At 37.4% G+C, this 16,409-nt stretch overlaps 3 protein-coding genes across 5 annotated transcripts; 1 reads left to right on the forward strand and 2 right to left on the reverse strand.

Annotated features, from left to right (window-relative positions):
• Positions 1–5,737, reverse strand: LOC133138542 (maturin-like). The gene is made up of 3 exons (XM_061257387.1): positions 5,320–5,737; positions 4,684–4,806; positions 1–1,580 (listed from the first exon to the last, which is right to left on the reverse strand). The coding sequence occupies exons 1-3, from the start codon at positions 5,485–5,487 to the stop codon at positions 1,473–1,475; spliced, it is 399 nt and encodes a 132-aa protein (XP_061113371.1). The 5' UTR covers positions 5,488–5,737; the 3' UTR covers positions 1–1,472.
• A 2,033-nt stretch (positions 5,738–7,770) lies between these two features.
• Positions 7,771–13,178, reverse strand: eaf1 (ELL associated factor 1). Its single transcript, XM_061262898.1, has 6 exons — positions 12,676–13,178; positions 12,334–12,428; positions 11,968–12,104; positions 11,301–11,467; positions 10,705–10,917; positions 7,771–10,478 (listed from the first exon to the last, which is right to left on the reverse strand). The coding sequence occupies exons 1-6, from the start codon at positions 12,776–12,778 to the stop codon at positions 10,429–10,431; spliced, it is 765 nt and encodes a 254-aa protein (XP_061118882.1). The 5' UTR covers positions 12,779–13,178; the 3' UTR covers positions 7,771–10,428.
• Positions 12,947–15,871, forward strand: mettl6 (methyltransferase 6, methylcytidine). 3 transcript variants are annotated; one of them, XM_061262886.1, is made up of 6 exons: positions 12,947–13,008; positions 13,620–13,822; positions 13,946–14,080; positions 14,457–14,627; positions 14,727–14,868; positions 15,340–15,871. In XM_061262886.1, exons 1-6 carry the CDS (start codon positions 12,999–13,001, stop codon positions 15,477–15,479), a joined length of 801 nt encoding a protein of 266 aa, XP_061118870.1. In that variant the 5' UTR covers positions 12,947–12,998; the 3' UTR covers positions 15,480–15,871. The 3 variants fall into 3 exon arrangements, with proteins under 3 accessions (XP_061118870.1, XP_061118859.1, XP_061118850.1); XM_061262875.1 differs by lacking the exon at positions 12,947–13,008 and adding an exon at positions 13,047–13,219; XM_061262866.1 differs by lacking the exon at positions 12,947–13,008 and having other exon boundaries at positions 13,229–13,822.
• Positions 15,872–16,409: the final 538 nt, after the last annotated feature.

Consider the following 16,409-nt stretch of genomic DNA (forward strand, 5'->3'; position numbering starts at 1 on the left):
TTAATTGAAATAACTTTAATAATATCAGCTCTAAGACAACAAATGCTTTTCATTTCTGTAAATGTACAGTGGCAAATGATTGCCTTTAAAAAAAGAGGTTACATTTTACAGGTTAATTGATAGTCCTACAGCTGAAATCAGCAGTGCTATATGCTGAAATGTAGACATCTGGTCACTGAAAATAAATCATTTGTATAAAATAAAAAGACTGAAAACTAAGTGAATAGTGAGCCAAGGTTGGATTGTGTAAAAATGCATTTAAGCACAGAATTATGTAAGAATTTCACAATTTGAACATTGATAATTGGGAGCAAACAGGGAGGAATCATAAAAAGAGTCAAAACTACTTCACAAAGGGAGAGAGAAAGCCAGCGATGAATACTTCACTGTGCCACTGAATTTACAAACAAAGGCATCAGCCTTTTAAAAGAAAAAGAAAAAAAGATATTTCAAGTCCTTTTTTCTCTGTGGATGTTTCCTTTAAATGTTTTAGTCAAGGTGCACATCTCTTTGAGGAGTGCTTGATTCATGTTTTTGTGCAATAGTTTTAATTTTGCTACCCAGTGTTGTCAGGAAATGGCTTAGCAGTCAAACAGGTTAAAGAAGAATCTCTCTGTTACTTTGTAGATCCTACAAAGATTTTAACTTTTTGTTATTTTCCATTTAAGTCAGTGCACACACTGAGGGAATCATATTCGCTGTTTATACATGTAAGGTATATTATACAGACTGAGGCTGAATTTAAAGGAATTTTCTTCAGTTACTTAAATCAATGATGCATGGATATTCTGTATTGCCTTTGATCAATTTGTCAGTAAATATATAATATATATACTGGATACTTTACTTCACTACTGTGGCAGTGCACACCACTGGTCCCCATTGCAACATAAATCTTACCCATATTCACCTATAATTTATATAGTCATGATGAGGATGCCCCCATCATCCCCCCCCCCACCTCTCTCCATTTCTTTCTATCTCCATGTTGGGTCTACAACATTTTTATGACATTTTTATTTTCATTCAGCATGTTCTGGAACGTGGTTCACAGAAACTCAGTAAAGCAATCAATGATCAAGCCGGGCTAGCACCAATCAGAATCCAGTTCTGCCAGTGTCATACTTATTGACCATTTAAGACAAACTGAAATCAGAACAAGTAGCATCCTGACATATCTAACACCCCTGACAATGAATAACTCCCAGTACATTGTCTGAAAATCAGTAAATGAAAAAGGATGCATCAATCTAATGACTGTCCCCTGATCAACAAGGCTTGTGTGTATTTAAGGAGCTGAGGAAGAAGCTGACTGAGGCCCAATTACTCAAAACTGTTGCAGTTCAGAGTTAAAAGGTCAATGTGGATGCAGTTCAAGCAGGCATTCCTTTGTGAGGATGCATGCAGGCATAGGAAGTGGTATATATGGAGCATTGCCCTGCCGAGAATTGGGGCCACAGAGGATTGGGCCATCACTGCTGGCTGACACCCATCTGTTGGTGTTCAGCCTCAGGCTCCTCCTCCATGTCTGCATGGCGATCTGCGAAGGTGTCATCATCAGTGTCAGGAAGACCCAGGAGCTGAAAATAGAAGGAGCATTAGATTTATTGGCAGTGGCCATTGGCGAGCTGAAAATTGGTGGCGTGTTCTAAACTGATGATCGGTCTCATTAATTAATTAATCATTCCTTCAGTCTTCAATTATTTTCCTTGAATACCAAGTGTGCCAACAATCTTACTAATCAATTGGCAAGTAGCACACTCCTTCAATGATAAATTCAATTGAAATTTTTTTTTTTTTTATCACCAAGCAGTGGTGGTTGCCGGTTGGTGAGCTGGAAATTGGTGGTGCGGATTTGAGGCAGTTCTCCTCATTTAGTGAATAGCTAAGGCTAATCGTTTTCAGAGTTTATTTTGTATTTAAAAATCTGGGAATGTTTCGGGTTTTATTTTTAATTTAAAAAAAAACAGGTGAAAATCGGATTAAAAATTTGGTGGAAATTGGGTTACTGTATAATAATGCACATTTCCGGGATAAATCTTTCATTTTAATTTTAAACATTGTCCTTTCTTTTAACCAAAGGCTTTGTGAATGGAACAATGATAGTGCGTTCCAGGAGATTGGATACGTTCTGCCTGCTATTTCAACTGCACATTTAATGTTCGCACAGTGATCTACACTATAACAAATAGGCCTAACATTGACAAAGTAACTAAGGAATCCTGATTAATCCCTTAAACTGCATGGCCAGAGTGGGTTTATTTCCATTCAATTCTTTTTAAAACTGAAAGTCATAAAACTAACGGTTGTATTTGTATAAAATATTATATAATACCACTGTTTAAGCAACAGCGGTTCCTTATTTTATGTGCGGTGACAAAACAAGCATGGAAGGGACCTCAATTTTTATGAATTTCAGATCTTTTCATGGTGTTTCCTTTCACTTTTTTCTGCTTTTGACTCTGAACCGTAGTTGGGAGACACATGGGAACCAAACCACTATTCCTTTTCGATTCCAGGGCCGAAGCTGCTAATTAGAGCGAGTTAGATGTAGCTGCACCGTTCATTTGTCAGCAACCTCGGACTAACACCCAACTTAACGACTTTGCTGGTTTCTGCTGCAAAAATGAGGAGTCCTTAGGTATTTGGTTCCTTTATTCAGGCGAAGAAAATTACATGAACTCCCTTGTTCTACCATCTTTTCTCTGCGATCATGCTCTCTTTCCAAACAAGAGGCGCAAAACTCCACTCATTCTCTCACCATTCCCAGCGGCCTCACATACACACATGTACCAATCACCAGATTCCCACTCTTAAAGCTACATGCCCTAATTTACCAACAATGGCAATGGTCTAGAGAACCAAGTCTATATTAGATTTTAATTCCAATCTTTTAAAAGGCAGAGAAACATCAATACGAAAATCAAAATTTGAAAATTGGTTTAATGTTAACTAATGCTAAAAATCAGTGAATTTGTTTGGGGAAATCTGTTAAAACCGCCCAATGATACATAACCTAGGTCCAATACAGCTATTTCTACTTGCATTGCAAATTTGTGTACATTGTATCATCATTATTTGGGGATACTTCCTTTCCACATTCACATGAGGAGAATAGGCTATGCAAGATCTGAAATGCACAGTTAAACAATCTTTGAAATGCAGGTTTTGTAATTGCAGGTTATGCTGAAATCTAACACACAGTAGGGCACCTTTTTTCTGTTAAATGGACCTAGTAATTAAAATAGATTTTTCTCAATTTAATTTATTGATTAGTTGATTGTTGGCATGCTTGTTAATCAAGGAAAATAAATCAAAATAGGTTGAGACCTATGATCAGTTTAAAGGAAAGTTTTGCGTCTCACCAATTTTCAGCTGACCAGCCATTGCTGGTAAGGGATTAGGCTGAGGTGTTATCTTCCAAGGCACTTGATATAATCTATATAATCTATATGAGAACATATGGCATGCCACATAAATTCTTTTATATTCTGGGAGAAAGAAAAAAAATAACAAAGAATGTTCATTCAACATGACCTGAACATCTGTCAGTCAACATAACTATGTAATAATAATAACTTGTCTACGTAACCCTGTACAGTGAGGTGATCAATGTCATTATCTTAAACAGTGTATTGACACTAGAAAGGGCAGAGTTTTTTACTACATAGAACCGCCAATGCCCAGCATTACATCATTAACTTCTGGATGCACAGCTACCTGACTTCAGAAAGATTATGAAAACAAATGTCATAAAACTATGCGGATAGATTTCAACAGTTTTGTTATATAGGTCAAGAGAAAAATGTGTCAAGGCATAATCTATTTACAGGCGCACTGAGAAAAGCGCTAAAATGCGCAAAACAAGACAAAACACAAAATGGGAAAAGTCAGCTAGCAAAAGAAATAGTGCTATATTTTATAAGTTCATTCTTCCGTCATGACAAATTCAGCATGCAAATTCAGTGAGCAGGAACCACACACAAAACTTCTGCATTTCAGTTGTATTTATGTATCACCATCCTGTAGTCTATTTAGAGTGTATTCAACATATTAGTTTCAGTGAAAAACTAAAAATAGGTCAGAGGCATTCTCCGCAGAGTTATAGGCTAAATCATTTCTATAACGACAAGGCCTACAGTCTTTGGTCTAGAGTCCATTTCAATGAATTATTATTGTTTGATTATAGACTCAGAGTAATGTTTTTGGTATTTTTAGTGTTATTATTTTTTTGACTCATTAAGTCTTGCTGATGCTGTAGCCTATCTACTAAGAGGTTCGACACAGTGTGTTCAGAGATGCCCACCCTGGCACCAACAATCACTCCATGGTCAAAGTCACTTAGATCACGTTTCTTCCCCATTCTAATATTTGGTCTGAAAAACAGCTGAAACTACCTAAAAAATGCATTGGATTTCTGTGAAGAAAATAGCACAAACTGCCTGTATTTGTTTATCGAGTTGATTTTTATTTTTATTTTTAAGTGGTGAAAGGATGAGCATATTGCATTTACAGTGCTGGAGTAATTTTCATATAAAAGTCCAAACCCCTGACTGAATGTGACCACTTTCCATTCAACTTGCAGGAGACATGCCTCTTCAGACTGTATCATGGCTCCCATAACCCTCTTTAGCGGTTTAAGTGGTGATTATGCAGGCATTTAAGCTATCTGTTGGTACTCACTGGCCTGAAGGATCTGAACACCTTGTTCAGTATCTCCAACAGGGTTTTCTTCCCACATGAGGAGATGTAGTCCTGGGCCAGTTGCAGGAAGGGCAAACAGTCCTCACTTTCACTCCACACATGCTGAGAAGGACATGGATGAACCATCATACATACCAGACTTACAAGCTAATTAAAAAACAACAATGAAGGCACAGAGTACTGAGAAAAGGGGGGAGCTGACTGAATAAATGTAGTGACACATTATGTCTGTAAAATGCAGCTGTGACAATGTATTATTATTAATAATAATAATAATAATAATAATAATAATAATAATGTTACTATTATATAGGCTGGTATTCTAAAAGGGTTCTTTGTATATTTTTATTTATATCAATTTCCATTGTCTATTGCTGTACATATTATTCAACATTTCATTCCTTTCAATGTTAGCCAGCCCGTGACCAATGCTCGAAAAGGAAAGTAAAACACTGCTGTAACACACTTTCACATTGAAAGTTTGGCAGCAAGTGCAATATAGGAAACTATGCCAGATTATATAATGACAAGTGTATATGAGAGAGAGAGAGAGAGAGAGAGAGAGAGAGAGAGAGAGAGAGAGAGAGAGAGACTAACTTCTTATAGGCCACTTACAAAATTGTCAGCACCACCATTCATGTCTGGACACAGGACATAGAACGACAGTCCCGGTTCTGCATAGAAATCCAACCGCCTCTCATTCGTCTCCTCTGTCGCTATGAGATCAAACGGGTTCCCGGAAGACCATTTCTCGGCTATATCAACTAGATGTTTGAATTCCATCCTTTGTCAGCTGTTTTATGGAGACTACCTGACAACAGAGGTCCGGAGCAGCGACTTCAACAGATACGTTTCTCGCGTCCTCTGTAATGTGAAATGCAAAGCCAGCGACCAATCATAAAAGCTAACACCCCGTCAGCATGTTGAATTTGGGAATGAGTCGCTATTAGCCTACGCGGTGCACGGGCAGTAGTCTGCCTCAGCTCTTATTTTCGCCTCAGTATCGTTTCCAGTCCGGTCAACAAGCAGGCAACAACACACGCACACTGATTTGGAACGTAACGTCATCTAACGTGATGACGAAAGGCTAAGCAACCAGCCAATACACAGCCCATGAATGGGTGCGACTGTGACAAGTTGTCTTTCGGATTGTTTTTAACCCTCTATGGGAGAAATTATGATGCCGTTGGGTAACAAAAATATTTGTACTGTTTAAAAAAAAATAATAATAATTTAAGATATAAATTGCTTATAATCATAAGTGAATTGCATTCAAAAGTTAAATTTTTAAATGGAAATGTAAAACCCTCTTTAACCACATCGTGATTGTTTTATTTCAACTGTTTGTTTGCTGGATTACAGGGTGAAAACAACAAAAACAGATTTAACTGTATATTCTTATTAAATAAAGCTTAATTAATCAATATTATGCAAAAACATTGTGCTAATTCTAACTCTGTTGCTTTTATAGCTACTTCTATTGCTATATAAGCAAGTTATACGTGACTTGTATAGCTACCTAATACCGTTCTCAGATAAAATTATTCAAAATACATTTTTACTCACTAAATAATGTAATCAACATGTTTAAAAGGTCAATTTTGACCAATATGGTCAATATGGTGCTGCAACATATGTGCATGCCTGCTAAAAGAGGAATCAAAATGGGTGCCAGTGGATCATATTACCAATAAAGTGTACCTGTTAGTTTGACAAAATAGTATCTAGCACCGCACACAAGTCCATTTAAGGTCAGTGCCTGTTACGTTTTGAAACAAGGGCTGGACTTCCTGGCATAATTAATCAATGGGTGTGTCTTGGAAACCAATCAGAATACCATAAATATTCCTTTTAAAGCCAACTCTATTTGCCCATTAGTAGATTGGTAATAAAACAGCAGATTTAGAAAGACGTTAAACATACAGAGGACAAATAAGTACTAATGCACATGTCCATTAATATTCTCTCAATTGTGTAATGTGGTATATTACACCACATTACACAATTGCCTGTGTAGGTTATGTTGTTGTCCAATGTGTCTATTTGTTATAATCTAATGATGTAGAACAATGTAATTACATAGTTTTGCCAGTGAGATTTGAAGAACAGCTAGTCAGGGTGGAAGATAGATGCCTCAACACAAGTGGATCTCTAGAGAAGTAGTGTAGTGTTCATTTTACTCCTATGCTCACATTTAAGAAAAGTGATTTATACATTTTCTCTTGACTTAAAAATAATCTTAACCTGACATGCATATAAGAGAGTTCCAGCCTCTCAACCTCAATAAGAGCAGGCCTAGGAGCAGGGTCTCAAGGCTTGCTATTGGACAGGCAATGCAAATGAGCCGAAGCTGTGTTGTTGGGCGTTCCTCTACCGGCAGATTGACACGAGGAGACAATCTGGGGTTGTCTGCATTATTGGAAAACTACATTTAATTTTGTGATGTTTGTTTTTCTTGTGATTATGCAGCAATACAATAATTGTGAGTACTGAGTACTCAACCATTTTGACTGGAGTAATTATTTTATATTCATTCAATTGAATATCAACTTTATTATGATCAGCAGTTTGAGCAATCCATCTCCACCGATTGTGGCTTTATTTTCTACCAGGATGTAGAGCACTACGTCTGCCACTGCGCTTGAAGGTTTAGGCACGGGACCTTCACATGAATATAAAGTGTATCTTGTACATTATCAACTCATTGATAACTCATTGATATAGACTTGTACATTGTACACCTCTTGAATATAGAGATTCCTGATGAGCCCATGATATGTTATACCATTTCTTTTCGCATTGAAAAGTTGAAGACAGCATCTTTCTCGACTGAAGTGCGGAATGAAGAATGTTTTTTTATATCAACAGAACACAGATTTCAAGACTTATCTAAGAGAAAGTGTGAGCTGCTTGATAAATATGATTTTTCGACTACTTTTAGCAGAGAGTGATTACACTCCTAAGTAAGCGCTAGTAAAATTTATTAAGTGTAATTGCTATGTATGGTCCAGGTTCTGCCTTGGTTGAGGAATAATAAGCACATAAAGCAAATAAACTATCACAAACTGAAGATTAAACAGGTTGGTAACATTTAATATTTCAATGCAATGCATGAAAATACAACAAAACACTTTAACATCCCAAATGAGAAATTAACACAGCAAAATAAATATTGTTACAAAGCTAAAGTTGGGGAGCTGGAGGTAGCAGATATGATACAAATCTGAGACTAAGGAAAATAGATTTGATTACCATCAAGACATGCTCGCCACTGACAGAAGTAATGCCCTGGGCTACCTAAGCATTCAAGACTATGAAGCAGGCATGTTAAGCACTGATATACACTCACTGAGCACTTTATTAGGAACACCTGTACACCTACTTATTGCATAAAATCATGCAAATACAGGTCAGGAGCTTTAGTTAATGTTAAATTAATATTCAAAAATGTGATCTCAGTGATTTTGATCTAGGTATAATTGTTGGTGCCAGGCTGGGTGGTTTGAGTATTTCCTGGGATTTTCACGCATTTCAACAGCCTCTAGAGTTTGCAGAGAATGGTGTGAAAAACAAAAAACATGAGCAGGCAGGCAAAAATGCATTGTTAATGAGAGGTCAGAGGAGAAGGGCTGACAGGAAGTCACAAAGCTGACAGGAAGTTGACAGTAACACAAATAATCACACAACAGTGGTATGCAGAAGAGTATCTCTGAACACACAATGCATCAAACCTCTAAGTGGATAGCCTACAGCAGCAGAAGACCTAAAATGTCTAAAAAAATAAGTCTAATAAATACCTAATAAAGTGCTCACTGAGTGTAAATGTGCCACATTGTTAACTACGTATTCAACATTTGAAACTGTATAATTGTATTGGTTGCTTTGGTGCTTCTCCAGTCTTTGGAACAATAGAAAACTACCATATGTAGAATTGAAATTGTGAAAAATGAGTTGATATAAACACAGTAACAAATCATAAGGACCCACATATCCGAGTGAGGAGTGTGATACAAGGGAAATAAGTATGAAATGTTATACATACTATTGCTGAGAATAAAAATAATCCATATGATTAAATTGCTGTAGCCAAGGGTTAACTATCACTTAACTACAAATGCATCATTTTGGTCTTGAAGACCTGTGAGACAACCATGTCTGTATAAATCTGAACGATAGAGAATACAGAAAGGAACAAACTTGCCTGTCATTGTAATGAGCAATACAAAGAGCATAATAGTGTGGTCACTACTGCCTTGAGTCAAACAATCCTCAGTTAAGAGTATTTTCTTTTACACACTATGGTTTTAGCCATCATGCCAGGCAGCATTGCTTCAATAAAAGTGATAAAACCTTAAAAATATAATTCAACAAAATACATGTAAGGTGTAGACTAAGTAAGTGCTTCGATACAACTAAACTAAATTAAATATCAGGCTTTTAGAACAACAGTAATGTGCAAAAGTCTTAGGCACATAACACTTCTTTTTTTTTCTTTCTGTAAAGTGAAGATGTTTTCAAAAACAATGAAATTAAAAGTTTCTAAATATCTGGAAATGCTGTATAAATAACACTAAACAGTTAAAAACTAAATTAAATCAATATTTGCTGTGACCTTTAAAACTGCATCAATTCTCTTCGGTACACTGCCCCACATAAGAACAGCGGCTTTTAGGTTGTTCAGAGAGCTTGCCACAGTTCTTCTGCAGACTTTGTCTCGCTTGTTTCTGGTCTATTACTCAATATGTTATTTTAATTAATGAAATACAAAATATTTTCTGGATTTGGATTCTCAGAAATGTTTGGACATGCATATATATAAATATAATTTGCTCTGCACACTAATACAGAAAACATAAAAAACTAAATATATAATCTAAGACCAAATGTCTTAGATTAAATTGTATTAAAAATTGAAGGTGCCAAAGACTTTTACATAGTACTGTATAATGCATAAGATCTAGCCATTTCTTCTGAATTGCAGGTGAATGGGGTAAATTGAGTATGAGAAACTCTCCTAGTTAATTAGGATATACTGCTAATAATGATAAAACAGGGTGATCCAATAGGTGGCTCTAAACACAGCATATGTGAATATGAAATCTACAATTTTTCCCATGGAAGGACAAAACTGATACAATACAAAATATACAGCTAAAAAAATACAATCTAAATACCTCAACGTTGGGCAACTTTCCAGCAATATTAATAAATATGGTAAAATCAGGCTGGGTTTATCTACACCACCGTTCAAAGTTTGAGGTCACCTCGTCTTTTTCTTCTTTTTCTGATTTAATATTTTATTTTCTCTGTTTGTAATCAGACTGAAAGCATTTATTACAGGGTATGTTTATACATGTAGTAATTACAGCACTTTTTATATGTAGTCCCTCATTTCAATGCTTGAGACAGAATAAATAAAACTGAATATTTTTTTCCACTGTGTACAATAGGAAATTAGGTTACAGCCATCGGGAAGTTGTGGCATGCAAATAATATCCAACCAAATACAAAAGATGAGCCTTTATGTTAATTTGTCTCAAACATTGAAATGGGGGACAACATATTAAAAATGCTGTAATTACTACACTACTACGTTTTGACCACATATGTTAGATTACAAACAGAGAAAATTAAATATTAAATCAGAAACAGCACAAGACAAGGCAACCCCAAATTTTGAACGGTAACGTGCGTTTCTGATCAGTTTGAGGGAGCGTCCTGGACTCAGTCATCATCACTGTCACTGCCTGATTCACTCAGCTGAAGGTCATTTCCTGAGGAAACAAGATACACATGAAATACAACATAACGGACAACCTCCATGTACCATGGTTTGATTCAGAATTTGATTCAGAAAGTTGTGGCCCAATACAAAATATTCAAGTATATTCTGTACTAACTTAAAAGGGCCCTCCAATTTATGACTTTTTAAGGGGTGAACAGAAAAGGTTCTGCTGTTAGCCATGTTCAAGACAAGGCGATTAGTCTCCCAGTACTTACTGAGCGTGCTCATCAGCTGGTTGCTGCCCTGCGACCTGTCAATGCCGTTGGTAGCAGAGTTGCGGTTGGGTGATGTGTGCAGGTGAGCAGGCTCCTGCTCCCCCTCGCTGCTGGAGCTGTCGTCTCCACTGCCTGAGGAGCTGGCTGAGTCTGAGGAGCTACTGCCGCTGCTACTGCTCATCTGCTCAATGATCTCCACCTCCGCTCGCAGCTCTGAACAGGGTCAACAAAGGGCGACGGATAAACACTGACATCGTTCTCCTCCCGCCAGGACCCTTTGCATCTGGCACCAACCATTCATAACAGTTCGACAAGGTTCGGTCCATGGTTCATTACTCTTCACCCTCTATACAGTTCACTGTGCCAACTCTCATGGGTTCTCGCACCTGGGTTACTTAAATCTGTTTCTCTAAACATACTTCATATGCAGAAATCCTTATTGATCCACAAAATAAATGAATAATGAAGTCAACACATACTCAAAAAGACCTGTCCTACTTTATCAGCATACACAGAATGTGCACAGCGTGCTCAAGTTCCAGTTTCAGAGAAGCTTCCCACTCTCTGCCAGAAGCAGATGGAAGATGGACACTCACCTCTCTTGATATCATCCAGTTGAGGCTCTGGGGAGGGATTATCCTTGGACGGGGAAGTTTTTGCTCCCACTCCTGGTTTGGTGGGGGCTCGGAACTGTGAGGGAGGCTGTGTTGCACGCACCGACTGCTGTTCAATCCTTGCCTGGATTTTACTGCTACCTTCCGCTCTGAAATAAGGGACAATGTTCAAAGCTGTGTGAGACCAGGTTTTTGTACATTATTTGCAAATGCTCACTCATAAAATAACTACAAAAAGATGTTTGTATTATGTTTCATGAAATTGCGAGTTTTGAATGAGTGTCAGCACAACCATGCTGTATTTTACATTATCAAATCTTTTTAAATGATCATTTAAAAATGATCATTTGAGTAACCTCATACTCATTGTTTTATTTCAAAACAAAGTGTGCTGGAATACAGAGCCAAAACAACAAAAAACATGTCACTGTCATACTTCTTCCTAGAGAGCACTGTACAGGCAATTTTCACCCATACTAGAGACCAATTTACATAGCAATAAAAATAAGATGAAAAGAACTGACGGAATATGTTGTGATATACAATGATTTTGCATTAATTTGACATGAATTGAGAACATGATTTCAGCAGAGTTTGCGAGCACGATTGCACTCTGAAGTGGCCTATTCCCCCCCACCACGCAACGCACCTTGTTTTCTTGACTTGTATACTGCTGCTCAGCTTCTCCAGCATAAACTCCCCTGTGTCGTGGTTCATGATAAGAACACAGTCTTTTTGATACGGCCTTTTATTACCTTTGAATACCGTCATTGGAGGAGTCGAGCCCTTAACACAAGAAAATAAAATACTAATTTTAATATTTTATGCACTTTTTTAATACATATTTTATGAGATCAAGGTAAAGAATGAACGTACATTCACAAGGTCATTAATTCGGCAGTAAATCACAGTGTTTTCACAAATACAATGTGGACCTTTACACTGTATAAGTTGCCATAAAACACGAGGTTAATTCCAAATTACAAAATGTTTGCTCGAATAAAATAAATCTTACTGGAATATGAGGTAAGGTGATGGTGACTTCATCTCCTTTTCCAACCTGTAACTCCCCTTGACAGGTAGTGTCAATGGAAGCAGGTTTAAAATCATCTGTAAGAAAAAATAATTAAATTGTAAAAAAAAATTGGTCAAATCTGCAGCACCACAACTATCGAAAGGATACGGTTTAATGCAAACAGCATTGCTAGCTAGCTAGCTACTTCCGATCAATCAATAGCTGACTTTAGCAATACAAGTGTACAATAACCGCACAATATAAGCTGAAGGTAGAGACCACGTATATTTCCTTGGTGAAGACAATATACATATTATATCCATTTCCGAACTGTCAACTTACATCTGATGGTGTGGAATGACGATTTGGGCCGTTTTTGAAAACTCTCGCCAAGCTTCAAAACATGTTCTTCTTTATCTAATAGCGGATTCGAACTTCCGTTCATAGCTCCGGTTTTTGTACACGGTTCACATCAATATGCAACAGCTGTTGAAGAAAACGTTTCCTACAATTAACAGAGGATATTCATTTGGGCTAGCTAGCTAAAAACCTATATATTTTTATAAACAGTCAAAACGTCAAGCTAACACAGTACACTCCTCTTCCTGTTTGTGTCCCAGCAGTAAAATGGCGCCGAGGATTTTGACGTTAACTTTCAGTCAAACATGTTTTCGCGTAAATATTATACATTGAAGCATATGTATAAATCCACAATATTTGAAAACCCGAACTTTGATAGACTTATGTATACAAACGGTGTTTTGTGAAACTTCTTCTTTCTTTTTTTTTTTGCATGTACTCTGGAAGCAAACATTAATATCGAAGTTGGTTCGTTGTGTTTGTACGGACATGAAACACCGATGGACACTGTTGCCTCAGAGCACGGGTTGCCAGATGACACTCTCTTTATAAACTGATTTGAAATTCCTATCTTTGGTTTAGGAATGTTTTATTTATTTTATTTTAAAGAACATCTGGCAATATTTATCAACCCATTCTAGTGCATGCGCTCAGTTCAGTGCTCAAACCTGTATGACTTATTTACATGTAGCTAACGTTTTTAAATGAGTTTTTGTGACATAAATAGACCATTGTGTATTCTTGTATGCCTAAATATATTTATGTGACGTATGTATGTATGTTTGAGCAATATCTTTAGCTAACGTTACTTAGTTTAGTAATGGCACAAGCTACAGGGCCGGCAACATTGGACGTATGTAATCCATCTTCTAGTTCGCTTCCTACAGATCATTCTGTAAATTCTGAATCTCCTGTACAAATTAAAGGACAAACGGGAAGGATTCTGACGAAGGAAGAGCTGGAGAAACTGCAGACAGATCAAAACGTGGTGTCCGATTTCAAGCAAAATAAGCTGGAAATTGAGGCGCAGAAGAATTGGGACTTGTTCTACAAAAGGAACACCACTAAGTTTTTCAAGGACAGACACTGGACCACGAGAGAGTTCGAGGAACTGAAAGCGTGCAGAAAGGTAGATAAAGATAACTATACACGGCAGTGAGAAACTCTGAGGCAACGGTTTTGTAATTTTTGGGTGGTCATGTTTGGCATGACAAGCTTAATGTAAGACACCATATTCGTTCATTTTCGGCAGTTTGCGGCTCAGAAGCTGGTTCTGTTGGAGGCTGGCTGTGGAGTCGGGAACTGCATTTTCCCTCTCCTAGCAGAAGATGCCAATATCTTTGTGTATGCCTGTGACTTCTCACCACGAGCTGTAGAATTTGTAAAGGTAAGAGAAAACCCGAAAAGAAAATCAAACGTAACTAACGTTACCATCATAAATATTGAATAAACTCGGCCACCGTTGCGGCCGGTTGCCAAACCGAAGTGAAAGCTCTCTATCCACTGGCGCATGCTTCCTGTCATATAGATCCTGATCCTGATTTTCGCCCATTGCTCGCTTTCCCCAAGCTGATATCTTCACTTTGAGATGGAGTTTATGTGGGTCGAAAGTAGTCTGATTCAATGTACTTCTGTATTTGTAAATGATTATCTCACTTTCTGAGGTAGCCACTGCACCACAAACTGAACTTCTTGTGAATGGATGAAAGGCAACTGCATACGTCACTGATGCTTTCTGTCCAAATATCCTTATCTTTTCTCAGGAAAACCCATTATTCTGCTCCAAGAGATGCAAGGTTTTTCAGTGTGACCTCACCAGCGGGGACCTGCATGTCAACATCCCAGCAGACAGTGTGGACGTGGTCACGCTCATATTTGTTCTATCTGCCATTCACCCTGACAAGATGCACCTTGCTCTGGAGAACATCTATAGGGTCAGTTTGGGCTAAGGGTCCCAATGAAAGAAAATATTCAATGAGTCTTATAAGCTTTGTCTTATGGTGGATTTACATGACACTCTTTTGTGTTGCCAGGTGTTGAAACCTGGTGGAATTGTCTTGTTCAGGGACTATGGCTTGTACGATCATGCCATGCTGCGGTTTAAGTCTGGGAGCAAGCTTGGAGAGAACTTCTATGTACGCCAAGATGGCACCAGGTCCTTCTTTTTCTCCAGAGGTGAGTATGTTTATTCATCAGACCATTATCTTCTTTGACAAAATGGTATTGAAGAAGTGTCAGTGCACATCCAGTGTACAGTGCTGTGTAAAAGTATTCTGATTTCATATTTGTCAGGGCTGGCTGCCATCAAACCTGAATGTGTTCAATCAGCTGAATTAAATTATCAATACCATTAACTGTGGGGGCTATTACTTTGATATGAGTGAGTGATGACTTTTTTCATTAAATAACGGGAATAATCATTTTGTGATTTGTGTTTACTCCATTTCTCTTTCGTCTAATAGGACATTTCATCTAAATATCTAAAACGATAAACAAATATGCAAAAATAGAGGAAATCAGACAGTACTGTACACTATTTAAAATGTCTTCTTTCATCGCTGTGACTCTTTAATATGACTCGATTTGGTGTATCGATTCTTTTGAGCTTGCAGAATGAGAATTGTAATCTTTTCCAATGTGATCCAGAGCTGCTGTTGGAGCTGTTCACTCGGGCCGGGTTCCAGAGTTTGGTGAATGACTATGTCATGCGAGAGACTGTAAACAAGAAGGAGGGCCTTTGTGTTCCAAGGGTGTTTCTTCAGAGCAAATTTAGGAAGCAAGACTGATGGACCAGCTCCCTGCTGACACTGCCCAATCCCCTCTCCTGGGCTAAGGTTGTCTCTGAAGGGCTTAAAAATATACTCATGGTGCCAGGCTTAATTACATTTTCCCATGATGGATGCTTTGCAGACTGAGCATTTGGATTCTGTTTCTCCTACTTGAGTATGGATTATGGATTCCAGTATGTAATGGATTCATATCTATCCTTAATGTAAGCAACATCCTATGAGCACATTGTCTATAATTGCCATTGCTAAACATTCTGTAGAAAGCTATTAGCTGCCATTAAGATATGTTAGATATGTTTTATGCACGTTGCTTATTTTTCTAAAATGGAGTTGTTATCAATTATTTTAATGTTTGTAATTGTAAAATAAAATATACAATTTTTTCAATATATATTTTTACAGTGTTTGGTGTTACAATTTAGAAAATTGTGAACCATACTGATGCAGGTCTAATAAACTGGCGGGCTATTTGTTGGTTGGAAGTCAGACCATTATAACCTCTCCACTAGGGGGCAGGAAAGGGCTTTATAAGATATCTCAAAATGTTATCCCCATCCTGTTCACTTCATAATTTAAAATAACATTCTGGTGCAAATGCTTTATTATTTTCAATATGTACTTGTCACACTTTGCAAAGATTATGAGAAACTGAATAAGATGAATGGGTAACAAAGTGGCATGCATTACATATTAGGTCATAATGGTATTGGCATACCTCTGCAGATTAATGTCAGTATTAGTTTGAAATATGATTTATTTTTCAATGTTCATCTGTAAAATGTGCAGGATAATTTTCATAAGAAAAAATTATTGTGGGCCTAATGTGTAATGTATATTTAAGTTGATGCTGTCCCTATCCCTCCCATACCACTACCATCAGTAACGCCATTCAATTGATCAACTGTAGAGGGTACACCAAGTGAGGAA

This window comes from Conger conger, chromosome 1 (genome assembly GCF_963514075.1).
Source record: "Conger conger chromosome 1, fConCon1.1, whole genome shotgun sequence".
In the NCBI taxonomy this organism is placed as follows: Eukaryota; Metazoa; Chordata; class Actinopteri; order Anguilliformes; family Congridae; genus Conger; species Conger conger.